The sequence below is a fragment of the Miniopterus natalensis genome, chromosome 21 (assembly GCF_054644295.1).
Source record: "Miniopterus natalensis isolate mMinNat1 chromosome 21, mMinNat1.hap1, whole genome shotgun sequence".
Lineage (NCBI taxonomy): Eukaryota > Metazoa > Chordata > Mammalia > Chiroptera > Miniopteridae > Miniopterus > Miniopterus natalensis.
In genome coordinates, this window is record NC_142101.1 from 13028436 (window position 1) to 13056063 (window position 27628).

Consider the following 27628-nt stretch of genomic DNA (forward strand, 5'->3'; position numbering starts at 1 on the left):
GCTTTGGGGGGAAGGAAGGACATTTAACTCCTTCTCTGGCGATGAGAAAGGAGCCTGTTAGCAGCACAGTGCTGCAGTTTCTGGATACCAGCTACATTTTGTTTTTCATGTTTGATAAGTTTTATAATGAAGTTTTAAGTTGAAAATAAAGAGATTACTTTGGAGAGCCTCGTTTTTCCCCTCTGTGTATAACTCTGGGGTCACTGAGACCGAAACAGGAGGCCTTACCTCTTAGATCCCCCGCCTTGTTCCTGCGGCCACTTGTTCACGATGCTCCGGGACCACAGGGAATCCAAAAGGCAAACGGGACGCCTAGCCAACTGTCGTCGAACTTTGAGGCGCTCAGGAAAGTGGAGCTTGAAGGGGTTCGTGCAGGGCCCCAAGCCAGCTGCAGAACATGCCCCACGTGCTGAAGTTTTTACGGACCGAGGGAAGAAAGAGACTGCGCCTGCCCGTCTGGCTGAACACGCATTTTTATGAGGGGTGGTGCTGCCTGGCCCGTCCTGAATCACGGTCTGGTTGGGGGTCCAGGGGCGGGGGGGGAGGGGGGCCACTTAGCTCTCGCTCGTCTCACACAGCAGCGCAACCTGCATCGTGATCCAGTGGCTGGGCGGTTTCTTCGTGGGTAAGTACACCGATGTTAAGAAGTTTGAGGGTAAGCCACTAGCTGTCAGAACCCTTGACCTCTTAGGTGTCTGATACACTGGGCATTCAAAAGTATAGAGCTCTGACTCCGCCTGGTTAGAAGTATCTGGTGTTTCGGTGGAAATCTTAAAAAAAAACAAAAACCCAGCAGTCAGATTGCATCGGTGAAACAAACCATCAGCTCACACTTTCTACAGGCTAGACTTGGGGGGTTGTTAGGAACTAAGCACACTTAGGTTGGGCGGCTGAGCAACTGCATATGGAAATTGTGCCTGGAGGGTTTAAATTTAAAGAGTGAGTATGGCTTGATCGTACCTATTCTTGAGAAATAACACTGGGTGCCGGTATAGCATCTGTTTTGGATGCTGGCAGTATTGGGGCTCTTTTAAATGTTTTCTGTCTGAAGCTGTCATCAGATTTCCCTAGTGGAACTGGGGAGTGGGACAGAAGGGGTGGCTTGCGTTACTGAGGGACAGCGCAGAGGCTCGAGACACTTGGGCGCTTACCTTCGTTGGCATGAAGAAGATTTCAGGGAAATCACAACATAGCTCACAGGGCAGCGAGTCTTCTAGCATTTTTTCTTCGTGATTCCACCTTGCTCCCTGGATGGATAGTCCAAAGATGTGAACCCCAATGTGTGTGCAGTCTGTGCCCTAAGACCAAAAAGAGGTGCTGTCAGTGGGATCCCGGGCAGGACGCTGCCTTCCACAGGAGCTGGGGACGGTCGTGGAGGCGGCGGGGTAGACCGTCCCCGAGCTGGGCAGCGTTTCCTGGGTTCTAAGGTGGGGACCTTCATCCTTTCCTTGCTCTGAGAGCTTAAACAAGTTCGTAGGCTCTACGTAGGATGAGCCTGAATCGATAAGTATCTCAAAATTTCTAGAATTATAATCCTTGGCCGAGTTTTTCAGAAGACACAGATCACAAAAGGGGTCAAACTTTGTCACCTGCTACTGCCAGTGTGACCACCATCATTCACTGAGGCCCTGGAAACTTTAAAAGTCTGGGAGGGATTCTGTATCGTATCTTCGAGTGACATAAAAAGGGTTGAACGAGTTTCTGGTACATTCTGTTAAGCAGAAAACTTTGCCAGCAGCCAATTCTGGGTGTCTCGAGGTGGGGCTTGGGTGGGCCTGGAAGGCATCTCGTTCTCCCCCAGGTGTGTGGAGGGGCTGGGGGTCCAGCACGATACCCCTCCCCCCGAAGGGCTCTGTCTTCTCTGATCAGGCAGGTCCCTGGGGAGAAGGGATGGCACCAGGTCCTGAGCTCACCCTCCAGGCTGGGTGGTGCTTGCTGGCCCCTGGGAAGGATGAAGTTTGATGCCATTTGGACTTGAAAGGGGACTGTGTCTTGTTTATGCTGCCTGTCTGGTGCCAGCGTAGTGCCTGGCACGTGGTGAGTGCTGAATAAAGGTTGGCTGAGGAAATGACTGCTTGACTGAACGAACGAACGGCCCCTCTTTCCAATCTCTTAAGCTCTCCGGTACCTTAAAGGCTCTCCTGACGATGTTGAGTTTCTGCTGGATGATTATGGAGAACTCCTCCTCTCTGATGTCAGCGGTGTCCGAGAGCACATGGTGGGTGAAAGTGAGGGCATCCATGGAGACTCCTTGGGACCTTCCGTAGTCCTGAAGCACAGCCGTAAGAAAGGCTTTGGAGAAAAACACAAGGTCCTTGTGAGTCTCAGGGATTGGGGCAGTGCACTTCCCAAAGGTTCCTGGCGGGGGTGCTATTAACAACACTTGTCTCACGGGGAGGGGAGAGTGGGGAAGAGGTGGGGGGGAGGCGAGTGGGCAGGAGGCCCTGCTACCCGAGGGGGTGCTGAAGCTGGCCTATGGGCCTCATCCTACAGCGCAGAGGGGCAGGGCTGGTGATGGGGGGACTGGGCACAGCTGCCCTGGGCCGGGCGCGGGGCTGGCCCTGGCTCGATGCTCACCTTGTGGAACGAAGAAAGCTGGGAGCCAGTATCTCGCAGGAAATCCCTCAAAGAAACTAGTATTTCCATCCGTGGGGTCCTTGAGGTCGGGGTTGGTGTGCTTCCAAGCTGCGATGAATCTCATGTACCTAGCGGAAGGCAGACCACAGGCTGGGCTGGTAACGGGCAGGATAACCGCACACGTTCAGATGACCCGGGCAGCTTCCTTCCGTCCCTCCCGGCTCGCTCCCTCCCCACCTGGGGACCTGGTCCTGTACTTAACAGCTCTGACCCTGGCGAGGCCGCCAAGCAGAAGGCCTTACGTCTGGGTAACGGGGGATGCTGCTGCTACAGCGGGAACCCGGCCGGGCCTGCAGGACCTGGGGGCTCTTTCTGAGTTACTGACCCTCTCAAAGTATATATAGTGACACTGGCTCAGAGTTGCACAGATAAGCCGCAGTCTGGCGCAGACTTTGGAACCAGATTTCCTGGTTCAAATCCCAATGCTTCCACTGTCTGGTTGTGGAACCCTGGGCAAGTTAATTCCTGTTTCTGTGCCTCAGTTGCCCCATCTCTAAAATGATGACGATAATAAATGGCAGCACCTACTTCGTGTCCTTGGGCTACTATGGAAATTAAGTGACTTAGAACCGGTAAAGCGCTCAGACACGTTTGACACCCTGTGAGGCAGTGTTTACTCTCACGCCTTTCAAATTAAACACATTTGAAAATTAGACATAACTATTTCTTTTCATATCTGCCTCCCCTCCCTCACTAGGGTGCAGGCTAACGGAGAGAGAAATGGACCAGGCTCTGCCTCTGCTCCAGAGGACAGGGACCCTAGAGGAGACTCAACTCCTCAGGTCCCCAATTCCTCACCCTAAACTGAAGATAAGGGCCCCCCGCCCCCTTGGCGAATTCACATGGTGCTGTGAGAACCCACCGAGGCGGTGAACTGTTGAGCTCTAAGCAAAAACAAGGGGGAAATGTAAACGGAGCGGCTCTCGCCCCTACCGGTGGTAGATCGCGGTGTAAGCCATCTTGGCCCAGGTGTTGAAGAAGTTCAGCCGCTGGATGAGATTATTAACCCAGGACATCAGGGGCTTGCAGGACTTGTAGGCGTGTTTCTGTCAGGATGGAGGGACGGGCACGTAACGTTTTTTAGATTTTTTCCCCTGGCCTATAGACACGATGTGTTGCTGGGGGCAACGGGGGCAGGAGAGGCCACAGTTTTGCAGCCGGTACCCACCTCACCCCCAACTCCTGCTTTACAGAAGAAGTTTTTATGGTCACCAGTCTCCTGAACAGCGAACCCCTTCTCCCCTCCCCCATGTCGCTGGCTCACAGCAGGCCCGGGCCTGAGCCTGCCTTGGCCCCACCAGCGGGCTGCTCCCTGGTGGACTCGTCCCCAGGCCCTTCTCCCTCCCTGTGCCTCTCGGCCGGTGGGGGCGGGAGGGGCTGCCGCCCGATTAGCTGGCACTCCCGACGCTCTAACTCGGGCTTGCAGACTCTAAAGCGCGCATGCCCTTTTCTAAGCACATATATGCATATACAAGTGTGTGCTTTATTTAAATACATATATATATATATATATATATATACACACACACATTTCTCTGAAACTTAAAAAAATTTAACAGTACATCTTCTAGATCTTTTCACTATCATCACGTAACCAGATTCCTGTCAACAGCGAAAACGGTTGTTTTCAGCTTTAGCCATGATCAACAGCCCTGGGGTGAATCTCTCTTCAACTTATTTAAGCAGAATTTTATTAATATATACTCGCACCAAAAACGCGTCAGCATCTTTGAATGGATGCCTGCCGTTTCATCGTGTGGCTGCGCCCGTCAGCGTCCCTCCCTGCAGCTGGGACCTTGGCGTCACTCACCCGCCACAGCGCCGGGACCCTCATTTTGAGAAAAGACTCGTATATTTCCTCCAGGTCCTGGGACAGGATGACCTCTCCTCTGATGGCGAGCTGAAGGCCTTTCAAAGACTCGTGTATAACAAACAGCAGCTTATCGAATCGTTCGATTTCTTGGTTCAGCAAGGTCAGCAAGGCGCAGCGGATCACGGGGTCATAGCCTGGATTGGGGGGGGGGGGGTGCCTCTGAGACGAAACGGGGAGGCAGGGGCTTGGAAGCCAAAGCAACTTCATCGGTCAGGCCAGGGGCTGAGAACCCTTTTCTGCAGAAGGCGCGTCGGTGAATATTTCGGGCCTCGTGGGCCCGCTGCCTGTCGTGACCCCCCCGCCCCCCCAGGAGCGTGAATGCAGCAGAGACAGAGGGAAACCAGCAGCATCGCAACACGGCTGCGCCTGTGGGAACTCAAATTCGGTTTCCTTATAACATTTATGTATCACAAAATAGTCTTCGTTTTAGGTGAGAACCGTCTTCGCTCGCAGGCTGTACAAAGCAAACCGGGGGCCGGATTTGCCGACCGCTGATCTGGACGCAACAATCGTACTTATTTGCTCAACGTTGGTTCCAAAACGAATCCTTTTTAACGGGTTAAACACGGATGTTGGAAGTTTACCCGGGAAAATGCCACAGTCCAACACTGTAGCCGCTCAGAGCCGGGCCTGCAGCCCGATCTTGGCACCCAGGCTGGCTGGGTGCCCCGGGCCTGCCCTCAGGTCCCCAGGACCCGGCTGTCCCCATCAGAGGGCCCCAAGCAGAGCTGCCGCTCCGATCATTTCTTCTTCTAGCCTTGGGGCCGTCCCCCGCCCCAGCCCCGGGCTCACCTCTGAGGCCCTTGTACAGAGTGTCCCAGATGGGGCCGGACATGACGCCCCTCAGCGTGCTCTGCGACCCGGTGTCCTCGCCCTTCTCGACCGTCAGCGGCAGGCGCTTCAGCAGGTCGCACAGCATGTCCATCACCAGCTCGTCGCTGCTCTGCTCGCGGCTGCAGGGGGAGGGACAGGGGCTGAGGGGCCTGCGCGCTTCCCCGAGGGCGACGGCGAGTGCGTGTCAGGCCACACGCGAGGGGACCGCTCCTGCGCTCTAGGCGTCAGCAGGGAAACGTGCGTTTGGAAAGTTTGCTTCAGGTTTCTTTGTAAAAGCTCCATGGGCTGAACCCATCCGCTTAACGGAAAGAGCAAAACTGGACCGGAGAAGGGGAGGCGACCCACCAGCACGCTCGGGTCGCTCCATAGGCCGTTGGGCCGGTGCCAGATTCCTCGGTGTTTACGCCAGGGGTCCCCGTCACACACTCGGTGGTGACAGGAGACGTGTGGGTACAGGTCTGGGGGATACTAAGCAGAGCTTGTTGGAATCCTTACAAAGGCAAGGACCCAGGGCTCCAGGAGGTGACGGGACCCCCTAAACAGTGGGCAAGCGGGGCATGGCCCTCCCCCGTCACTCCACGTACTCGCGGGGACTGGCCTTTCAGCAAACATCCAGGCTTCTCGCAGCCCAGCCAGTGGGCGACAACCTGGAAGCTGCAGGGCTGCTTCTCAGCCAGTTCACAGCTCACACCAAGTCATGTGTGACCTTACTTGACTGTCACACTTTGTGTTTGACATTAAAAGCAGGGTTACTGGGTGCAGTGCAGCCGAGGTGACTTCAGGGGTTGGGGAGGGAGGAGGGAGGACTCCTTTGGCAATACTGAGGGCTGAGGAGGCACAGATGTGACATGAACACACGGCCTGATTTTACAGTCACAGGCCCGAGGCGGCCCGAGACCTGGCTTATGTGTCAGGCCGCTGAAGCCTCACAAACAGCCCCGATGGGCAGACAGACGCTATCTCCACTCACGGGTAAGCGGGACAGGCTACGACGCAGTGTGACCTTGGACACGGAGCTAACAGGAGGTTAACAGCAGGGCTCCCTCCTCTGACCACACTGTCCTCTGACTTATTACGATGGTCCCCCCCCCCTGTCCTATAGAAGTAAATATAACATTTCACATTTAAACAAATCCAGTTTAAAAATACAACTCACCAGGTACAATTCAATTCCTTACTCAGCAAAGGTTTATCGAGCACCTACTCCGTGCTTGGTAACTGTGTGTGTGTGTGTACTGGCTTCAGTGTCAACTGGGGAGTTGAAGTTTTGTATTTTTAGACTATTTTTAGGTTATATATTTTCTATAAGCTCTATACTGTATCTCTTCAAGTGACCATTTTAATAGCTTTTACTACTAATCTTCCTGACTTAACTGATGAGGCGCGTCCTACCTGGTCATGAGGCTGTGCGGGATCGTGCTTGGCTGCAGGGCAATGAGAGTACTCATGAAATTCTGGGCCTGGGTCTGCCGGCAGCCCCTGGCGGCCTCGGGGTGCAGCCCCAGGAGCTCGGCGGGCTCCTCGTCGGGCAGGGTCTGGACGAGGCGGACGTAGTCCTGCAAGCTGGCGGGTTCCGGCAGGGGCTGGCAGACCTGAGGATTTAAGAACTGGTCGGTTTTGCCTAGTGCGGGATCGACTTTCGGGAACGCTCAAAGACACGCTTCCCCAGGAAATTTGACATAGAAGGCTCCCATTTGCACGTGGCGTGCTCTAGACGCTTCTGCCAAAAGCTACGCCCGGGGCCACTGCGCTGCACAGCGCCGCTGCGTGACACGCACGTGTAACCATCTTGTTGGGAAGAGAGGAAAGGAAGGAAAGGAAAAGTCCTCAAGGGCCAGGGCGCCTGACGACCCGCTGCCCCGGGAAACTGCACCGTAGGTGCTGGGTGCGAATCGTGGACTTTGTAAAACCTGCAGGATGCACGCGGGAGCGTCTTAAGAAAAGCTGACCACTCAGGATGGGTGCACACGGCCTGAGGGTGCAAACTTCCAGCTATAAAATAAATAAGTAAAAAAAACAACAACAAAAAAACACCTATTGAATGGGAAGAAGAGAGCTCTTTCTGCCGGTTGCCAGCTATGGCTGTGTCTCCCTGCTTGTGGGCCGCAACCAGCACTGATGGGTTACAGGCTCTGTGAGGACGGCAGCTGGCTGGCTGGCAAAATAGGAATTAACAGAGAAATGGTCAATTAGTTTTGTAATACGAAAAGCTAACAAAAGCCACTAAGAGTGAACATCGAAACTGATTTAAGTGCAGATTTTTAAAGTTATTATTATTTTTTATATCTATTAAGAGAGAGGAAGGGAGAGGGGGAGAGAGAGAAACATCAGTGATGAGAGTCATTGATCGGCTGCCTCCTGCACGCCTCCTGCTGGGGATCGAGCCCGAAACCCAGGCCTGTGCCCTGACCGGGAATCGAACCGCGATCTCCTGGATCCTAGGTCGACGCTCACCCGCTGAGCCACGCTGGCCGGGCGAAGCGCAGATTTTAAATACTTCGGCAATACTTAGTAAAAACAATCCAGCCGTGTGAGCAAAATGAATTCCCTTCTCACCTCCTCGCTGAAGAAGCTGAAGTCGTCTCTCAACACGTCCGGGTTATAGAACCTGTCGAGAAGGGTGTTGAGGCACCGCCGGTCCCAGTGGTCGGTCACCCGGCCGCCGTAGACCACCTCCCCGACCTGGAAGCGCAGCGTCTGCCACGGGACGTCGGGCTGGGTGGTCAGGGCGTTCTCTAACACCTTCACGGCCACCTGGCAGGAAAATTTTTATTATTTCAGTGTGTGTTTTCATTTACTTTGATGCTTCGACATAAAATCAACAACTCTCAAACAGCTAAGTGTATTTTCTGTTTAAAAATATATGGAAATGGCAACGGGAATAAAAATAAGAATAGTAGGGTATACGTCTTTATCCGTTAATTCTTTTTTGTCGTTAGGCAAACCTCAAACTGCTTGTTTTCTTGAATAGAGCCCACAGGCAACTCGGCCCCGCCCCGGCCCCGGCAGCCCAGCCTGGGAGGAGCCCGCGTCGTCGCTGGCCGGGTTCTGCACGCGCCTGCACGTCTGCAGTTCTCCCGGCTTGTCCCCGAGTGTCATCGTTTCCCATTCACCTGAGAAACAGACGCCCCTCCCCATGTGCCCTCGAGGCCTCCTTCTAGGAGGCCCGGCCCTGGCGCAGAGCAGGGCGGGCTGGTGGTGGCCTGGCTGTCACTCGGGCCCTCCCCCAAGCTGCGCCGGCCGCCTGCTGAAACCTCCACGGAAACATCTGCTCAGCCCTCTCCAATTACTTCCCTTCCCTTCCCTTCTGCTTGGGGATAAAGCAAATTAAATCATCCTGCAGCCCAAGGCTCCAAACCAAACCAAACCGAAAAACCGCCAGGCCCGTGGCTCAAGATGCTGGTCTATTTAATTTTTACCAGCCCGATGGGCGGTGCTCTGTTACAGTAACTTGGATTTCCGCTGGTTCTTGGTGATTTGGGGCATCTTTACTGAGTCTACCGGTCCTTCGGTTTGATCTGGACATTTCCTGTATTTTCTTCGGTTTGCTTGCCTTTCTCTGTTACTAAGAGCTCTTTACACAGTGGTGCCTCGGTTTTCGAACATCTCTGTGGACAACACATTTCGGTTTACAAATGCTGTGAACACTGAAGGAAATGCTTTGGTTTTTGAACACACCTCTGAGGGCAAGGTCCCGAGGCCTAGCCGTCGGCTGTGGATCCCTCGGTTTTCCAACGTTTCGGAACTCGAATGCGCTTCTGGAGCGGATCACATTTGAAAACCGAGGCGCCACCGTCTTATAGAAAGTGCTGCTTCGCACGTCCCCTGGAGCCCGGGGTTCCCAAGTCCTTAACGACCAGGGCCGAGCATAAATCCACCTCCTACCAAGTGCCGAGGTGCCAGCGGGTGGGATTTCTAGGCAGCGCCCTGAGCTCCCGGCACCGAAACCCAGAGGGCTGGGCACCCAGGCAGTTTGCTTCTTTCCCACTGGCAAAGTTGCTCTTACATTCGCCACATAAAAGACACAGAAACCATTTGTCCAATACGTGGAGCCACTATTTCTCTTCATCTTTTGACCAGGCTTTGAGTAAGGTCCGGACAGAGTGCAGGAGCGCACCTCCAGCTTCCACTCGACAGATGCCCGAGTGTGGCTGTTTTATGCCATGATCTGCGTGGAGGCGACATACAGGCTCTGATGGGCACTATCGCCTGGGGGCAGAGGCCTGCACTCCGATGGGCATTACCCGCCTGGGGGCAGAGGCCTGCACTCCGATGGGCATTACCCGCCTGGGGGCAGAGGCCTGCACTCCGATGGGCATTACCCGCCTGGGGGCAGAGGCCTGCACTCCGATGGGCATTACCCGCCTGGGGGCAGAGGCCTGCACTCCGATGGGCACTATCCGCCTGGGGGCAGAGGCCTGCACTCTGATGGGCAGTTGAGCTTGAAACCTCGCATGGAGACTGAAAAGCCTCATGAAGACAGAGGAGCCCTGGGTAGTTTGGCTCGGTGGGTAGAGCGTCATCCTGCCCGGGTTCGATTCCTGTCAAGGGCACGCATGGGTTGCAGGCCCGATCCCGGGCCCAGGAGGGGCAAGTACGAGAGGCAGCCGATCGATGTTTCTCTCTCCCTCTCTCCCTCCCTCCCTTCCACTCTCTGAAAAGCAATGGAAAAATATCCTTGGGTGAGAGTTAAAAAAAAAAAAAAAAAGTGTTAAAAAAAAAAAAAGAGGAGATGGAAAGATACCCATCTAAGGTGGGACCAGGTGACAGACACCCAGAGGCAGGACCAAGCTCTTCCTCAGCAGGGTGTCTGGTATCTGCTCGAGCACAGTCGTCAGGGCAAAGGCCTGCACCGGGACGGCCACTGCAAGGAAGTCAGCCTGGGCAAGCGCAGGCGGGGGCTACCCCGCGTCTGCTGCAGCGACAGGGAAACACCTCCGACGTTAAGCACAAAGAGAAGGTTCTCTGCGGAGAACAGTGAAGAGAGACTATTGAGCTCAGCTTCCCCCCACCACCCTGGAGCTGTAATTTGGTCCCAGCACAGCTGGCTTCGAAGTCCATTCTTTACACGTTTTCGTACCATGAAAAGGGTGCTGGGCTTGTCCTGTCTCGCTATTCACTTGCTGTTTTTATTTTGAAGATACCGCACTTACCTCGAAGTCTGAAGAGCTGAATTCGTAATCAACGTTCCAGCCCAGGATCCCGTATTTCTTTCTTTCATTGATCAGAGTGTTGAAAAAACACAAGCTGAACAGAAGTTTTTTCCACCATGGTCCACGGTCGGGTTTTTCAAACATTTCTTCCGTCACCTCTCCTCTCCCGCCGTATCCAAGCGTCTTAAGTAAGTTACTTTTAAATCCTATGGGCGTTTCCACTGCGATCTTTGAAACAGACGTGGGGAGAAGCAGCGTGTGAGGACATTCGGGCACCAGGACTCGGAAGACGCACAGAGCACTGGGGAGAGAACCAGCTAAGCATGTGATTTTCAAGGTTCGCTGGCAAATAAAAAAACCTTGTTATTCTTGCCGGCTGGTGTGGCTCAGTGGTTGAGCATCTCCCTATGAACCAGGAGGTCACGGTTTGATTTCCGATCGGGGGCACAGGCCCGGGTTTCAGGCTCCATCCCCAGCAGGGGGCGAGCAGGAGGCAGCCGATCCATGACTCTCATCATCGATGTTTCTCTCTCTCTCTCCCCCCCTTCCTCTCTCAAATCAATAAAAACATTAAAAAAATAAAAATAAAAACCTCTCCATCCTTTTTGCATTTGAAAACCTCTGCAAAAGGACGGAACCAACTTCCCTGTAGCTCCCACTCACAGCTTTGCTGTTTAACAGAACTGCCCAAGCCTTAGTATTTACTCAGACTCGATGACAGAGACGAGAAGTCGCAGAGCGTCCCTAACGCGGGCCTTTCGGGCGCTAGTTTTAGCCTGCTTTCTGCCAGGCCCTTCCTGGAGAGTTTAGCAGTGACGGGGAGGCAGGGAGGGGGAAGCTGGGGGAGTGCGGGGGCCGAGACAAGGGCGCCCCTTCTACATCCCGGTTTACAGCAGCCGGACGCTTCGGCGGCCTGCTCGGGGGAACAAGCGTCAGCATTTGTGAGCCGTCGGAAAGGAGGGGCCTTGTCCTCAGTCCGGGATCGCGAGCGCAGGACGGTTTCCATCCCGTCCTGCTCCTCCGTGAGCACTAAGGCCCGGTCGCCCGGTCCTCACCTTTAAACTCTTCTGAAGAACGGGAACAGGGAAAGAGCTGTCTGCTTCTGAGCTCAGCCACAGCCTGAACTCAGGGTCGACGGTCGCGTTTGGACTGTTAAACCTGCAAAATAAAAATTTACGTACGCACGTGAAAAACTTAAACCAAACCAACATGCTCTACGAATCGTACTGTTGCAGTGTTTTAAGGGAACTTGGAAATCATTTTCATAACCGAAGATCTTAGACTACCCCAAGAACTTCCACGTTGCACGGGAATTTGCGTAAGACCCATTAATTCCCATTTTTAAAAACTAGTTTTTTGGTCCCCTAAGCACAAAAGTGATATATACTCATTGCAAAGACGTGGGGAAAATGACAAATTAAGAACAAAATGAAGCGTGCCAGTGGTCACATCTGGGACAACTGGACGTCAAAATGATTGGCGGCAGCAACAGGTTATAATGAATAAAACAGGAGTCCGTGAGCCCACACCGACGTCATCAAATTAAATAAATGGGGGGAAGAAAAGCCTCTTCCTGATGGTGGAACATCATTCAGTACGTTTAGAAGGAACTGTGGAGTGTGAAAGTCGCCACCGGCAAGTCGTACAGTAATAGTTCAGTCAAAAGTTATCAGTGAATGTTAAAACAAGTGGGAGAAAGCTCGAGATGCATCTGTGGTCTGAAAGTCCCTGCTACAGGGGGCAGACGCCACTTCAACCAAACGGTCCAAGCTAATATCACCAATAACGGGACGGCCTGACCTTACGCGCCTCGGGATCTGAGGCACCAAGAAGGGGGCACAGCGCTGGTGGTTTTCCTGCAACGCTGCAGCACCTCAACCTAACCGCGAGAAAGCAGCAGACAAGCCCCAAGCGACGGACACTTGACAAAAGAACCGGCTTGAATTTTTTAAAACGTCAAAGACAAAGACAGACTGAGCAACGACTGGGGAATAAAGGAGACACGACAGCTGAGTGCAGTGAGGCAGCCTCAGCTGGAACCTGGGCCAGAGCATTTTTTTTTCTTTTTTTTTGGCAATGAAAGAAAATATTTGGACAACATGCTAGATATGACCAGATTAATCAACAGACACTGAAGTGTTTAGGGATCACATGGCATCATGTCCGCAGTTTACTTTCAAATCAGAAAAAAGTCACATATGCAGGGTGTCCCCCCAAAAAATGTGTAAACATTTTGCATCATTATAAAGGCAGTGTTTATTAAAACACATTTCATTTTCAAAATGTAAAAGCAGTCAGCTGTTAAAATATATATACATTTTTTTTGGGACACGTTGCATATCTACTGAGAGTGAGCTTGAGAAGGAAATGGGGAAGACGATATACAAGGTGGAGAGTTAAACTTGGGCCTTTCTTTCCTTAATAAAAAACGGATGTATTCTCAGCGCCGTTTTCAAGCTGTGAGGGCAAAGGGAGCCCCGTAGGCCAGCTTCGGCTCCCTCTGGGGGGCCCCGCACATCTCTTACTGTGCCCTCGCTTAAGCCCAGTGTACACCCCAAGTCCCGGCTTCACGGCACTGTTTGGGCCGCCGGATCGGTTACAAATGAACGTTGTGACTTACGCTTCCACGATGGCGCGAAGCCTTGGCATGAAGGACGCCGCGAGGTGGCAGTTCTGGAGGAAGACCCACTGCTCCGGCTTGGCCAGGGCCCTGGCGATGAGGTCTTCTGCTTTAGCCGCGCGGCCCTGGCCCAGGGAAATCATGGTCACGTGCTGCGTCGTCCCTTTGAGCTCTTGCGCGAATTTCAGGAGGGTGCTGGTGACGTCCACCCCTGGGGACCGCGTGGAGAGGTGCGTGCATTGGAAACCCGTCTGCTGCCCTTAGGAAGCACGATCCAGCAGTTCCGAGTGGCGGCGGGACAAGGGAAAGGTGTTTCCGACACACGGCGGGGACAAGGCCTGCCTACGCCCGCCACTTGTTATCTATTCCAACATCGCTTGTCCCTCCCCCTGTGCCTGAACCCGAGTTCCTCGAAATGGCCGTGCACTCGGCTAAAATACTTGACTTTTAGCTTCTCTTGCCCCTGGGCTTGGGCGTCTACGTTCTGCGGGTAGGTGTGGGCGGCGAAGCTTGCGCGACGGTTGTGTGACTGTCCCTGCCCTCCGTTCTGTTGTCCAGAACCTGGATCCGCGGTGGCCAGAGCCCCGGCTGTCACCTTGGGCTAAGTCTCCAAGAAACGGGCGGCACGTTACCATGAGCGTGCCGGGCACAGGGCCAGCCGCCGCGCCCAGAAACGTTTCCGATGGCCCGGCCCGCACGGCGAGGCACCGTGAACAGGCCTTTCTGCCCGACAGGACCAGGGCTTGAGAACGGAGCATCCTAGAGACCTGTCTGATCCGGACACGGCGAGGACCAGAAGGTGACTGAAAATGCTTCGCTCGGGCCTGCGGGTCAGAGGAGAGGCACCTGGGGTTTTGAGGAATTCAAGGGCTGGGTCAACTCCTGACCGTTTATTTTTATAATGTATATTTTTTCGTGAGTCAGTGTTAATTAAAACAGCTAATAATCGCAAGGGAAAGCCGGGCTTTCCGATTGATAATGTGTATCCGGGAGCTACTTTCTGTACAGAAAACCAGTGCCGATAGGATTTCCGATTCGTGACCCTGGAAAACTGTGCTCCCTCTTTGTGCTCTCTACATTTTTCGAAAGGTTCATTCTTGAAAATTTTAACCTGTTCCTTTCCCAAATACTTAAACATGGAATCGGCTGACGCAGAGCCCGCCTCGCCCCATCTTTTGACAGTCGTGTCGCGACCCCCCCCCCCAGGGGCTCACCTTGCGAGTGAATGAGAATGAGGGGGGTCCTGGCGTTGGAGTCTTTGTACGACTCCTTCAGGTTAACCCCGGTCCTGTGAATATACTCGCTTCCTATTTTTTCAGTTATAAAACTTCTCACCGAATTCTTCAAAAGTTCTGGCCTAAGAATTTTTATCTGAAAGAGAGAAGACGTGGAAGGGGCGGGACACCATGGCTGAGAATCTGCGACACTGACCCTCTGTCGCCACCCCGCTGCTGGCTCCTACCTTCTCTCGCCCATCGGTCAAGCGTTTATACAATGTCCCCGCTGTGCTCGTTTTTAACCCCGAGGACTTATTTTTTTTGAGGGGGGGGAGAGAGAAAGGGAAGATGGAAGAAATGGGGTCCCGTGAACTCAATTTTACTAGCTCTGTTCCGAGCAGCTTCCGATGGCTCTGAAACTGTCCCCTCGTGACCGTATGCGCTTAGTATGTGCCACGCTTCCGAGGCTTTGAGGGGCTCACAAATGACACCCACCTGCATCCCCCCAGCTAGATCCTGAAGCACCTGAGCCACCGACGGGCCAGGCACAGTATCACCTGTACCTTCGATCCGCCCAGGGGCCTAGGCGCGCGTGCTGCTCGGGACGGACCCCGGAGTTGGACAGAGTTAACCTGCTGCTGGATTTTCTCCAAGGGGCCGGGCCTGTTCCTGCAGAATTCGCGATTGTTGAGAAGCAGAGCAGAAAGGGTGCTCTTTGCAGGCAGGCAGATCCCAAACCGTACGGGGCGGAAGGGCTGAGCAGGGCACCCCGAGTTTCTCTCTCAAGCTTACCCATCTTCCAAGACCTTCCCCTTGTCCAGGGCAGACTGGACAAGGGGACAGAGAGGTGCCGGGAATGTCACTCGAACTGGACTCTCCCCACGGGAAAGGCCCGTTCAGATGGAGTGTGAGCGCCTCCCTCTAACGTTATGTTTGCTCAGACAGTTGTAGATTTGAGGGGTTTAGTTACTGATAAAGCGCCCAGAGCATTTTCAACACCAACCCCTTTGCACAGTGCATCTTACCAACATCAGTCTTTGAAACGGAGTGAGTTTCTCCCAGGGGAAAGTCACGGGGCTGCGCAATTCTCCAATTCCGCTCAGAAGCTCAGCTAGATGTCATTTAGGGAAAGAAACCGAGACTAACAATCAAAAAGTCTGGATTTTACTAAAAGACGCCTCAAGCGGCAGCGTTCACTTTAAAGTCGTGATGTATTTTTTTCCGAACGCGGTTGACTTCTTTTAAAGTGAGCTTTGTTTCTACAGGACTCGAGGCACCACTAACTACCCTTAAAGCCCCACGAGGGGTAGACGGGGAGGTGGACCTGGGTTTCAGCGCGGCCCCGGCGACGTGGCTGACGGAGGGCGCTGTACCCAGGTGGTGGGCAGCTGGCAGAGGACCCGAGCAGCCGGGGGCACAGCCAGCCCTTTAGCACCTGCTCCCTCCCGCACATGGGGTGCAATGAAATTCTCAAATTTTTGAAAAACTTATACACATATATTTTTTCATACTGACCCTCTCAGCACCTCAACGGAGTCCCACTGCCCAGACGTGCCTGTCGCTTCCCCCTGCCTTACATCTCCCGGGTACTTCCCCAAGGTCTCGATCAGAGAAATAGCTTTTTTGGGTTTATGGATTTAAAAAAAAAAATAAAAATCCACGCTACATATGTAACGTAATCAAGTCAGGGGCACACGCCGGCCGCCCCCTTACCTTCCTCGGGGGATTTCTCACTCTCCTCGGGCGGGGCGCCCTCCGAGGAGTACGGCGAGCCCATCAGGGCGTAGGCGGCCTTGCTGTCCCGGAAGGCGGTCCACTGCGACACGTTTGCCAGCAGGGACTTGCAGAGCAGGGAGAAGGGCTCCAGCTGGCCGCTGAGGTACAGGCACTGCCTCCACCGGGGCTCCGAGACCCACTGCAGGTGCCGCCCGGAGTACATTCCGTACAGGCCTGGGGGGAAGGAGGTGACCTCGCTGGAGGAGGCCGTCCCCGCCCGGCCGCACCTTACGAAGCGGGTGCTCATGAACGGCTGTTGCTGCGAAAAAGCTCTTTTGCGCGGCAATTTACATAAAAGGTAATTTTTTTAAATTGTGGTTAAAAACACAAAATCTCCCGTCTTAACCATTTTGAAGTGTCCAGTTTAATAGCACGAGGCACCGTCATCTTGTGAAACGAGGTGCCGAGAACTTCCTCTGCGGACCTGAAACCGGGCACACGAAGCAGCCCCTTCCCCTCGCCTCGGCCCCCGGTAATCACCGTCCTCCTTTCTCTATCAATCTGACTTCTTTCGCTACCTCATGGGAGGAGAATCACACAGTGTTTGCCTCCCCCCCCCGACTGGCTCCTTTCACTTAGTACAGTGTCCCCAAGGTTCACCCAGCTGCAGCACGTGGCAGGCCAGCACTTTCTCGAAGGCTGAGCCATAGTCCGCAGTATGTCTCGCTCACCCGCCGATGGGCGTTTGGGGGGCTCCCGCCTACTGGCCATTGTGAGCAGCGACGCCGTGAGCTCAGGTGTACAAATCTCTCTTTGGGACCCTGCTTTCAATTCTCTTGGATTTAGGCCCAAACACGGGGTGGCTGTATCGTACGGTGGTTCTGTTTTATAATTTTTTGAGGAGCCTCCTACTGTCTGCCACTCGTTGCATCATTTCACAGTCCCGCGAATGGTGCTCGAGGGTTCCAGTACTTCTGCGTGCTTGCCAGCACTTACTAATTTTAGTTTTTTGACGGCAGTCATCCTAACAGGTGTGAGAGGATAGCATACTGTGGTTTTGAGCCGCGTTTCCTAATTGTTAGTGGTGCCGAGCATCTTTTCAAATGCTTGTTGGCCATTTGTGTGTCATCTTTTGAGAAAGGCCTGTTGTCCATTTTTAAATTGGGCTATTTGATTTTTTTACTGCTGAGCTGGAAGACTTCTATATTTATATACTCTATATGTTAACTTCTTATTGGATAGATGACGTGAACCCTCTCTCAGCCCAGAGCCTGCCTTTTCACTCTGGTCACTGTGTGCTCAGATGCACAAGGGCCTACGTTCGATGTAGTCCCACGCGTCGTTTCTCTTTCATTGCCTGTGCACTGGACTCAGACCAGGACTTGCACCCACAGCTCCTCTGGTCCTCGGGCCCTTGGACTCAGGCTGACCTGCAGCACTAGCTTTCCTGGGTTCTCCAGGTTACAGGGGACAGATCACGGGCCTTCTCTGCCCCTGTCATCGCCCAGATGGGGGTTATAATAACCACAGCGCCTGCCATTCATTCATTCATTCATGCATTCATTCAAAGAGCAGGGGATACACTGATGAGCTAGACGAGCGCACTAGAGCTCAAGCTGCTGTTAGTTTAATAAATAAACGTAGAAGCGCTGACTCGGAGCCCCTTAGGAACCTGCAGCGTGTTTCAGGGAAATCAGTTTTGCCTACACCAGGAGCAATGACTTTCACTTACTGTCAAGCCTGGGCCGGGGCATCACGCCTTCGGTGTTTATCAGGATGTCCGAGTGCAGGAAGATGTTCCACTCTTCATCCGGGAGGGCCCCCAGGTCGTCCCGCGGCGGCCTCTCGCTGGCGTTGTTCTGCATGACCGAGGTGCACAGCAGGAAGGAGAAGCAGAGTTTATGCTGATTGAACAGCGCCGCGCACACCACCTGCGGGGAAAACGGGCGTGAGAGTGACCCCGCCGAGCCCACAGCGTTTCCAAACTCACATTTCAGGGTGCCTCACCTTAAATACATTTCTTGTCAACGTATCTATGGAGTTTTTCAGGTGCCCCTCGGAGGGTTTTTTCTCATGCTTTGTCTTCGGTTCTTTTGAGAGGTTTACCGTTTCGTGCAGTCTTCTCAGAGACACTTTCTCCCGTTTCAAACCGTGCTCTTGCTCTTTGCTTTTGGAAACCACGGATGAGACGAAAACCTGGCGGAACCAGTCCAGGGAGAACTGGTACATGTAGCTGATCTGGGCCAGGCCGGCCACGAGGAAGTAGAGCACGGCGCCCCGCGTGGCGATGGGGAGGTAGTTCCTCCGCGTTTCTTGAATTTCGCTTTCTGCCGTTTCTGCTGCACTGATGCGCCTGGAAATTTCATTCGAAGTGATTTTGGATTTTCTTAAGATGTCTACGATCTCCTCGTTATCTAAGACACACCCTAAACACGGACAAAAAAGAAACTGGAATAAAAACCACTGGGCTCTTCAGTGGAAGTTTCCTCTTCTGGACTTTTGAGGTTGGAGTTTTTAACTATTGGCTTTTGTTGCGTTTATTTTGGAGATGAGCTCTGAGGTGAAGGTAAGTCCTATCTGTAATTAATTTGATTAATGGCACACGTGGCCCTCTTCCCCCCCGTCTCTGCTTTATATTACTTTAGTGTCTGTGGACTCTGTTTTTATTGTAGGCACATAAATAGTCCTTCCATCACGAGGAATACATTTCCACCGTGACTCGCTATACAACAGAAAAATGAAAATGGGATTTCCAGAAATTAACAAGTGCACCATGATTTCATGTAACACACTCTGGCATTTTCTATTGAATTCTATTTTTTAAACAAACGCAAGTGACAATGACCAATGAAATGGATTTCTCAGCCCACTGACAGGGTGCCGGTTTCTGGGAAGGGGAGAGGGGCTGCAGGTCGCCTTGATCGCCGATGGCCAATGGCTTCATCAACCTTGCGCCTGTAAACCCCCGGAGGACGGCACTCGGACGGCGTCTGGGTTGGTGACCAGGTGGCGTCGGGAAGGAAGCTCCGCACCCTTCCCCTGTTCTTGGGCCCAGGAGTTTCCTGCATTTGGTTGTTCCTGGATTATATTCCTTTATGATAAACCAGCTTCTACTTGTAAACAGGTTTCCTCAGTCCTGTGATCAACTTTAGCAAAGTAATCGAACCTAAGGAGGGCGTTAAGCTTCCAACCTGTAGCCGGTCTGTCAGGGGTACCGGTGACGACCTGGGCTTGGGCCTGGCCTCTCGCAGGACAGGGCTCGAAACCTGTGGACTCCGCCGCTGTCTCAGGCGAGTGTCAGGGCGGAGGTGAACGGACGTCACCAGCCGCTGTCACCCCGCTTGCTGGCCTGGGAGGAACCCCGTCCCCATGCTGAAATCGGGTACTCGGCACCCCTTAGGGGCAGATCTCTCACTGTGCCCAGGAACTTATAATGCTTTTTGTTTAGTTCTTTAGAAATTACACGTGTTTACATTTAAAGACTACGGTTTCTCAGGCATTCCTCGCTGAGGTGGAACACCCTTTCTACTGCTATTTTAATAAACATCCTATTTTAATGGGACACACACACGTCACTGGATGGTGTCCTTTTGTATTTTAGTTATTAATACGTGGGGGACACTTAATCTTTTGGTCTCTAGGGTCTAACTTGATACACACAACACATGGCAGGTACCTGAAGTTCAGGTAACGAGCGAGAAGGGGACTAACCAGTGTCTCTAAGGTTTTCCTCCCAACGACTCTGATCATACGGTGGGAAGCGTCCTGTGGCGTAATGAGCTAAACAGAGGTAGGCGCCGAGGAACATCGAAATCGACAGTGTTTTAATTTTAGAAATGGGGCGATTCACCTGTGTTCATCAGTTATTTGGTAGTTTCGGTGCCAGTTCAGAATACGGTCCCTTGTAACTTTTGCTGTGCCCTTGGTGAAGGCATGCCGAGGGCTCCCGCCACCACCGGGTAGCGTAACCTACCTTGCGTGTTCTGCAGTAAACTTAACGTTTTTTCCTCCAGTTCCTGAAGAGTCATAGCATCAAGGGAAATGCTCTCCAGTAACTTGAAACGTTGATTTTCGAGATGAGGGACTTCGTGACTTAACATGGTAGATAGGAGCTGATCTTGCAAACCCTGGAACGTTACCGTGAAGTTGATCATAGTAACGAAATTATAAACGGATGGAGGGAAATGTGGGTTGTCTATTTCTGTAGATATGTATAACCTAGAACATGAGAAAGGCACCCGTTATTTGAAGGGAGAAAAATCCATTATTTAATCATGGAAAAAGTGTTTCCCCCGGAAGGAAGCAAAGCTAAGTTTAAGGGTTATTCAGCCTTGTGCAAAAGCAGGCTCTCGATTTATACTATGTGAACATATTTGCTATTTATGACTTTAAAAACACAACCATACATTGTGTCCATACATTTGGTTGAAGCATAAGACAGAGTTAGACACATGCTAAGTAGTAGGGGTTTTGACCTGCCGCTAGATCATGGCAAAGACTATGGTTTTTACCCCGAGTAAGAAGCCAGTGGAGGGCAGCCACTGTGGAAAACAGTATGGAGATTCCTCAGAAAACTGAAAATGGAGCTGCCTTTTGACCCAGTGATCCCACTTCTAGGAATATATCCTAAGAATCCTGAAACACTAATCAGAAAGAACTTATGCACCCCGATGTTCATAGCAGCGTTACTTACAATAGCTAAGATCTGGAAACAGCCCCAGTGCCCATCAGTAGGATGAGTGGATAAAAAGCTGTGGGGCATTCACACCGTGGAATACTACGCAGCTGTAAAGAAGAGGGATCTCGTACCCTTTGGGACAGTATGGAGGGACCTGGAGAGTATTGCGCTAAGCGAAATAAGCCAGGCAGAGAGAGACAAACATCACATGATCTCACTTCTATGTAGAATCTAAAGAACTTAATAAACGGATGTACAAAATGGATCCAGAGACATGGAGGCATAGATCAGAATGACGGATCTCAGAGGGATGGAGGAGGGCGGGCAGGGAGAGATTAACCAAAGAGCTTACATGCATATATGTACAACCCAAGGACACAGACAAGTGTGGTGAGGGACTGGGGAGGGGTGTGGGGTGGAAGGGGTCAATGGGAGAAAAGGGGACATCTGTAACATTCTGAATAATAATAATAATAATAATAATAAAAAGCAGCCAGTGGAGGGATCTGAGTAGAGACGACATGACCCGTTTTGAACAGGCCCCTCTATCTGCTACCAGGGAGCAGCCTGTGCAGGGGGAGGCGGCGGGAAGGAGGGAGCTGGACTGAGGCAGAAACAAGGAGACTGGGTAACAGGTGAGGGGACAGTGGCTTGGAGCAGGTGGCACCGGTGGGAGTGGTCAGGAGTGGCCGGACTCTGGTTCTAGTTTAGTCTTCATTGCAACCCAGTAAAACAGAAACAACGCTTTCCTTTTTATACAGGGTGACGGGAGGCTCAGAGAGGCTGAGTGAGTCGCCCACAGCACACGGCCAGGACGTGACAGGATGGGGCATCCGCTGCCAGTCTGCCCTCCGCCACCTCCTCAGACACCCAATTCAAACGCGGGACCAGGTGGTCAGCTCAGGAACACGCCACCCCACTAGCACAGTTTCTGCAAACTCTCCCTGGAACCCACAGGCTTCACCAGGCACAGTGTGAAAAATCAAAAATGACATTCAAAACGCAATGCTACCGTTTCCTCCTGGACACGCTTATCAGGGCTGAAATAGTCGCAATGTTGTCGTCACAAGAAAACAGAAACGTTTGACGCGACTTCACTACGACATTACCTAAATGTGGAGTTATATTCAATCTCAGTATCATCGACCCGTATGAAGCACTGTCCCCTTCTCTGATAGATGTCTTTTTTCAAAATTGCCTTTAAGCCCGGAGCCAACGTTTCAGGGAGATTCTGAAAAACCCAAGAGACATGAATAAAAAATTCATCTTGCGAAAAGTAAATCAATTGGAAAGACACAGCTTTTACAACGTGCAAATCTTGTGACTATCTGGACAACAGTAAAAGACAGATCTGAGAGAACTGAACGTTGAGAACTCACTGTACGTATGTCTGTCTGTATTTCCCCTGACAGCTACCTGTCGGTTACTTAAAGCCCTCCGTCGTTACGCTCAGTGTGCGTGTCAGCTGCAAGGAATCTGGGGAAGTAGGCCGTTTTGTACTAATACCTGCAAGAGGACGCTCCCCCCTGTTCTCATGGCATTTTCAATGTTTTTGATGTAACTGCTGTCCTTAATGGAGAGCTCTTGAAGCCTAGGTCCTTCCATCTGGCGGATCCAGTTGCAAGCTTGCTTGTGTGGGTCAATCAGCAGCGGCCACTGCAGGCCGTTCTTGATCAAGATGGCATTCTCCGTTGAATACTGACCAAGGGGTAGCCCCTGATGGTGCCATCGGCGGATCTGGAATGAAATCATGAGTGCTGTCATTGCTTACAGACTTCTTCACGTCTTTAATGCCTACAGGACATCCCCCCTCTCCCCCGTCAGTCACTTAGTAGCCCAGGTCGACTGTCGTGGTATTGCCGTGCCGGTGTTCAAGTCAACCTTACTTGACTTAATAATGGCGGCCAAATGCAAGAGTAGTGGTGCTGGCAATCCACCAATGCCAGAGAGAAGCCGTGATGGGTTTCCTTTCAGTGAAAAGCTATGTATATATAGAAAAAAATGTGGAGCAGACCGACAGCTGTCAGAGGGGAAGGGGGAGGGGAGGACCAGATGAAAGAAGGCGAAGGGATTAGCCACAGAACATACACGCATAACCCACAGACACAGATGACAGTGTGGTGACGGCCAGAGGGAATCGGGAGTGCCGAGTGCCGAGTGCAGGTGGGCAAAGCAGGGGGAAATGGGGACACCTGTAATAGTGTCAACAATAAAAGTAAAGCAAAAAAAACCACACACTGTGTTTTCAGGCATTCACTGGGGATCTTGGACTGTATCCCCTGTTGATGGCGGGGGGACTATGGTACACTGGATCTATAGGTCAATTTGGAAAAAACTGTCAACTTCACAATATTGAGTGTGCCAATTCATGAACATGGTATAACTCCTTATTTGTTTGGGTTTTTAAAAATTTATCTCAATAATCTATAGTTTTATTTCTATAAGGTTTATGCTTTTTGATAATTCATTTTGATGCTATATAAATAGTATCCAAAGACACTGTGCACCATTGGTGTTGCTGGTGTAGAGAACTGCAATTGGTTTTTGCATATTGACTTTAATCCAGAAACTTTGCTAAACTTTTATTAATGCTCATGATATATGCACATCTTCTCTTAGGTGGTTCTAGGTACATACCACCTTCAAAAATTTCAATTTTTTGTTTCTCCTTGTTCCAATTCTAGTGTCTTTTATTTCTTTTTCTTGCCTTACCGCACCACCTAGGATTTCTGGTACAGGGTAAAATACATGTGGCGGTGGTGGGTAACCCCTAGTCATGTTTCCAATCTCAAAGGGAAAGCTTTCACCAGGGCTCATGTTTTCAGTCATTTCTTAATGACTTGTGGTTAGGAGTGTATTTCCCAATTTCCAGGAGTATCAGGGTTTATCAAAGAAACTTAATTACTGACTTCTAGCTAACTGCACTGTGATCACACAACATATAATGTAAGTCCCTGACATCCGTTGAACTCTATTTCTGGTCCGCTACACGGCTGATCTTGGCAATGTTCTCTACGTGCTTGCATAGTGTAACCTGCCACGCAGGCTGCCGCGTCCTATTTATGCCTATTATCCGTTTGTTAATGAAGCTGTTCAAACCTTCTCTATTCTTAATGGTTTTTGTATTCTTTTTCTGAGTTACAGAAAGAAGGGTGTTAAAATTTTTCACTATGATTGCAGATTTGTCCATTTTTATATGAAATTCTTTTAATGTTTGCTTTATATGATTTGAGGTAATGTTATAAGGATATTTTGTGACTTTTGCCCAGAGGATTTGAAACAGGAGATGTAACTGATTGAGGCATTAGAACTATAACTTAAAAACATTTTAAGGCCTGGAATAGACGTTGGCATTTTCATTTATCAAAATAATTTGGGGAAAATATCCAAGCCAAAAAAACGCACACACAAAATCCAAGTCAACAAGAAAGCCACTTAAGTGGATATCAGAAATATGTTCATACCTCCTGTGTTTGTGCCATGACTTCAATTAAAGAAAAGTTAGAAGACAAAGAAATGCTGTTTTCAGTGCAAAGATTCTCCCACGTGTTCACAATCAACTCTCGAAATTCGGCTGTCAAGACTCCGCTGTAGACAATGCACGCTGCCGAAACAAGTATGTCGCCCAAAATGCCTTCCAACTTGGCGTCTATTTGGTTGATTGTTTCTTGCCATCGAGTCTAAATGTTAAAATAAAAACAAGTTACTGGTATTTGCTATAAGATCTACCATTTTGACACATTTCAGACACTAATGGTCTCCAAGTTAGATCTCTCATTGCCATTTCTATCACTCTTATGTCGCAGTTGAAATCCAATTAATCGTGGATAAAATTTAAAAACACACCTTTTTGAGGGAACATGAGTCCTAGTCTTGAATTTGTTAATAGCTTCATATTTGCTAAGAATGGTAGGCTTTTAAAAATCCTTGGTGTAACAAAGCAGGATAATTTTAAAAACAGAAATTCATTAGACTATATTAATGGTGTTCAATAATAATAATAGCGATCCTTATCTGACACTTTGTTTTGAAAATCCCATCTGCCTCTTTCAATACCGCACTGTTTAGTAAAAGCCACTGGCTTCACTGAGGATGAAGAAGTGGAAGTTCAGAGCCGCTGGGCAACTTGCTCAAGCTCACAGGGCTCCCGAGGGCCGCGGGGGTGGGGACCCACTCTCCCGGGCTGCGGGCCTCCCACAGCCACGCGTGAGCCTCACTGGGCAGCAAGCGAAGCCGGCTGGTCAAGGGCCCTGCCTCCTGCCTCTCAGCACACATGGTCTCAAGGACACCTGTCATCTTCTGAGGGACAGACTCTCCCCCGCTCGGTCTGATCTCATAACCCTCCACCCAGCCCTGCAGGAACCTTCCCCGCTATGCACCGATTCAGACCATTCAGCCAAACTAAAATTATCCTGAGACTGTGGTAACGTCTCTGGAGGTAGCTGAGGTATGACCACGCCAAGGCTCTGCTCGGGGGTCACTGAAGGCGTGAGACAAGCGGGGGCCGTGCCTTTTCGTCGTCCAGAGCCGTCAGCAGGAGGGACGCACAGTGCAAGCGCCTAGTGGCCAGTTGTCTCCGACTTGCTAATACTTCTTTCCCAGCGACAATGTCTTTGTAGGCTGCCTGCAAAAACAGCAAATGTTCTTCCACCTGAAAGACAATTTATTTATTATTGAGACTAACCTTACTCTCATGTTGCTTCAAGAGCTTATTATTTATATTTATATTTATATTTATATTTATATTTATATTTATATTTATATTTATATATGAATATAGGATCATTCATATAAATGGATTTTCAGATCCTGGAAAAATCTTCCAGGAGCGATAAATTACATTACCAGTGACAATGTACATCATAATAATTCAGTGAATGGTCCCTTGATAGTGAAGTTTGTTTTTTAAGATGCCATCCTCAATAACTTACCTAGAAGAAAATGCAGGTACTAAACTTATGGACTTTGGTCCTAGAGAGGATTTGATGAGTTTGACCCCAAAGGCAAGGGAAATAAAGGCAAAAAACAAATGAATGGGACTGTATCAAACTAAAAAGCTTCTGCACAGCGAGAGAAACCGCCAACGCGCCCGGAAGGCAGCCAACCAAAGGGAGAAGATATCTGGAAACAGTAGCTCCCGCAAGGGGTTACTATCCGAGATCTATGAAGAACTCACACAGCTCACCACCGAGAAACAGCCCAATTAAAAAAACGGGCAGAGGGCCTGAACAGACACTGCTCCCAAGACATACACAGAGCCAGCAGATACGTGAAAAGCTGCTCAACCTCACTGGCTCTTAGGGAAACACCAAAACTACAAGGAGACGCCACCTCACACCTGTCAGAGCGGCTGTGACCAACAGGACAGGTAACAAGGGCAGGAGAGAAACTCTCCGCCACTGCTGGGGGAACGGCAACTGGCCCAGCCACGGAGGACAGTGTGGACGGGCCTCAGAACACTTCAGGCTGAGCGCGTGGCCCAGCAATCCCTCTCCCGGGCATCTGCCCGCAAAGACTGAAAACGCCTATCGGCAAAGAGATCTGCACCCCCACGTTCACTGCGGCACTGTCCACGGCGGCCGAGGGTGGAGCAACCAAGTGTCCCCTGACGGACGGCTGCACAGAGGAGGTGAGGGACATGCACACAATGGACGGCCACCCGGCCCTTAGAGAAGATGGATGGACCGTGAGAATATTACGCTGAGCAAAATAAGCGAGACAGAAAAAGCCAAGAGCCGTATGATTTCACTTACGTGTGGGATTTAAAACCGAACCGCATGGACACAGACTACAGAGGGAAGGGGGGCAGCGAAGGGGAGAGGGGGCCAAATATGTGGTGACGGAAGACGACCTTTGTGACGCAGGCAAACAATGCATATCCAGATGTTCCATGGGGGCTCCGCTCGAAACCTGTACGATCTTACTGGCCAACATCGCCCCGATAAATTTAATTTAAAAAGAAAATTTAGAAAAGAGGGGGGCACAGGAGAACGAGCCATAAGGATGCTCCAGGAGACCAGGATAAAGGATGCCGGCACCTTGGCCCGGGGATCTTCCAACTTTTTATCTCACGTATCCCCCAAATTATTAGTAAAATGACGTGTCCCCTCGCATATTTTCAAGATAACATTTGTATTTTCCGTCATGTTTAACGATTAAAAACGATAGTTTCTGCCGTTTTGTGTTGTTTGTTGGGCCGCCGTCTCTGAAGGCCGCATCCGCTCTCAGGATGCATGTGACAGGGGCCGATGACCTAATTCTGCGCAACGGTGTCTTCACAGAGCCACCGAGGAGCTGGTGTCAACGGGCTAAGCACAGTTTTTTTTAAAGAACGCAGGTTGATACTGAGAGTAAATCTTTGGTAGACCGAAGTCATAAATACCTCCTGGGGGAAATCTGGTAAAATGCGATAGTCACATGTTATTGACACAACAGTAACGAACATTACGGAGTGTTTTAAGCTGCGGCAGGTCCTCAGGCCTTCGCATTTGTATTATTTACTTAGTCGTAACTAATCTCTCACCACCTCCATCATTATCTCCATTTTATCTTAAACCGATACACTCTCCTGAGCCCCCGACTTTTTCCTGATGTTTCTGTCTAGTTCATAAATGTGTTGACGGTTTAACGAGTAAAAAAAAAAAAATTTTCTTACCAGCTGTAAACCCCTCTGTTTTTCAGCCAACCGCTGCCTTGCGATTTTTAGGACGTTTTGCGCTTCAGCTACTTGGATTTGCTTAGGGCCCACCAGCTGGAAAGGAACGTCACAACCGTCGGGCGTTAAAGAGAGTCCAGTTCACTTTTCCAAATGAGCTGGAATTAGAACTTTTCTGGAATTATTTGTACTACAGAAATAGAAAAGGAGTTTAAAATGGCGAAACTTATTAAAGCAAACAAATC

At 50.9% G+C, this 27628-nt stretch overlaps 1 protein-coding gene across 1 annotated transcript in view; it reads right to left on the minus strand.

The window, feature by feature from the left end:
• Nucleotides 1-554: 554 nt before the first annotated feature.
• DNAH14 (dynein axonemal heavy chain 14) overlaps nt 555-27628 on the minus strand; it is a 92011-nt gene continuing 64937 nt past the window's right edge. Inside the window, exons 53-75 of the mRNA XM_087829056.1 lie at nt 27384-27479; nt 25239-25379; nt 24193-24408; nt 22235-22465; nt 21838-21959; nt 20024-20268; nt 18058-18476; nt 17783-17981; nt 16048-16284; nt 15360-15445; nt 14332-14488; nt 13118-13328; nt 11553-11655; nt 10498-10725; nt 7912-8098; nt 6737-6920; nt 5303-5463; nt 4448-4644; nt 3571-3683; nt 2578-2705; nt 2129-2292; nt 1152-1298; nt 555-770 (exon numbers count right to left, since the gene is read on the minus strand). Of these exons, the coding sequence (XP_087685182.1) occupies nt 555-770; nt 1152-1298; nt 2129-2292; nt 2578-2705; nt 3571-3683; nt 4448-4644; nt 5303-5463; nt 6737-6920; nt 7912-8098; nt 10498-10725; nt 11553-11655; nt 13118-13328; nt 14332-14488; nt 15360-15445; nt 16048-16284; nt 17783-17981; nt 18058-18476; nt 20024-20268; nt 21838-21959; nt 22235-22465; nt 24193-24408; nt 25239-25379; nt 27384-27479 (4188 nt within the window). The remainder of the gene's footprint in view (nt 771-1151; nt 1299-2128; nt 2293-2577; nt 2706-3570; nt 3684-4447; nt 4645-5302; nt 5464-6736; nt 6921-7911; nt 8099-10497; nt 10726-11552; nt 11656-13117; nt 13329-14331; nt 14489-15359; nt 15446-16047; nt 16285-17782; nt 17982-18057; nt 18477-20023; nt 20269-21837; nt 21960-22234; nt 22466-24192; nt 24409-25238; nt 25380-27383; nt 27480-27628) is intronic.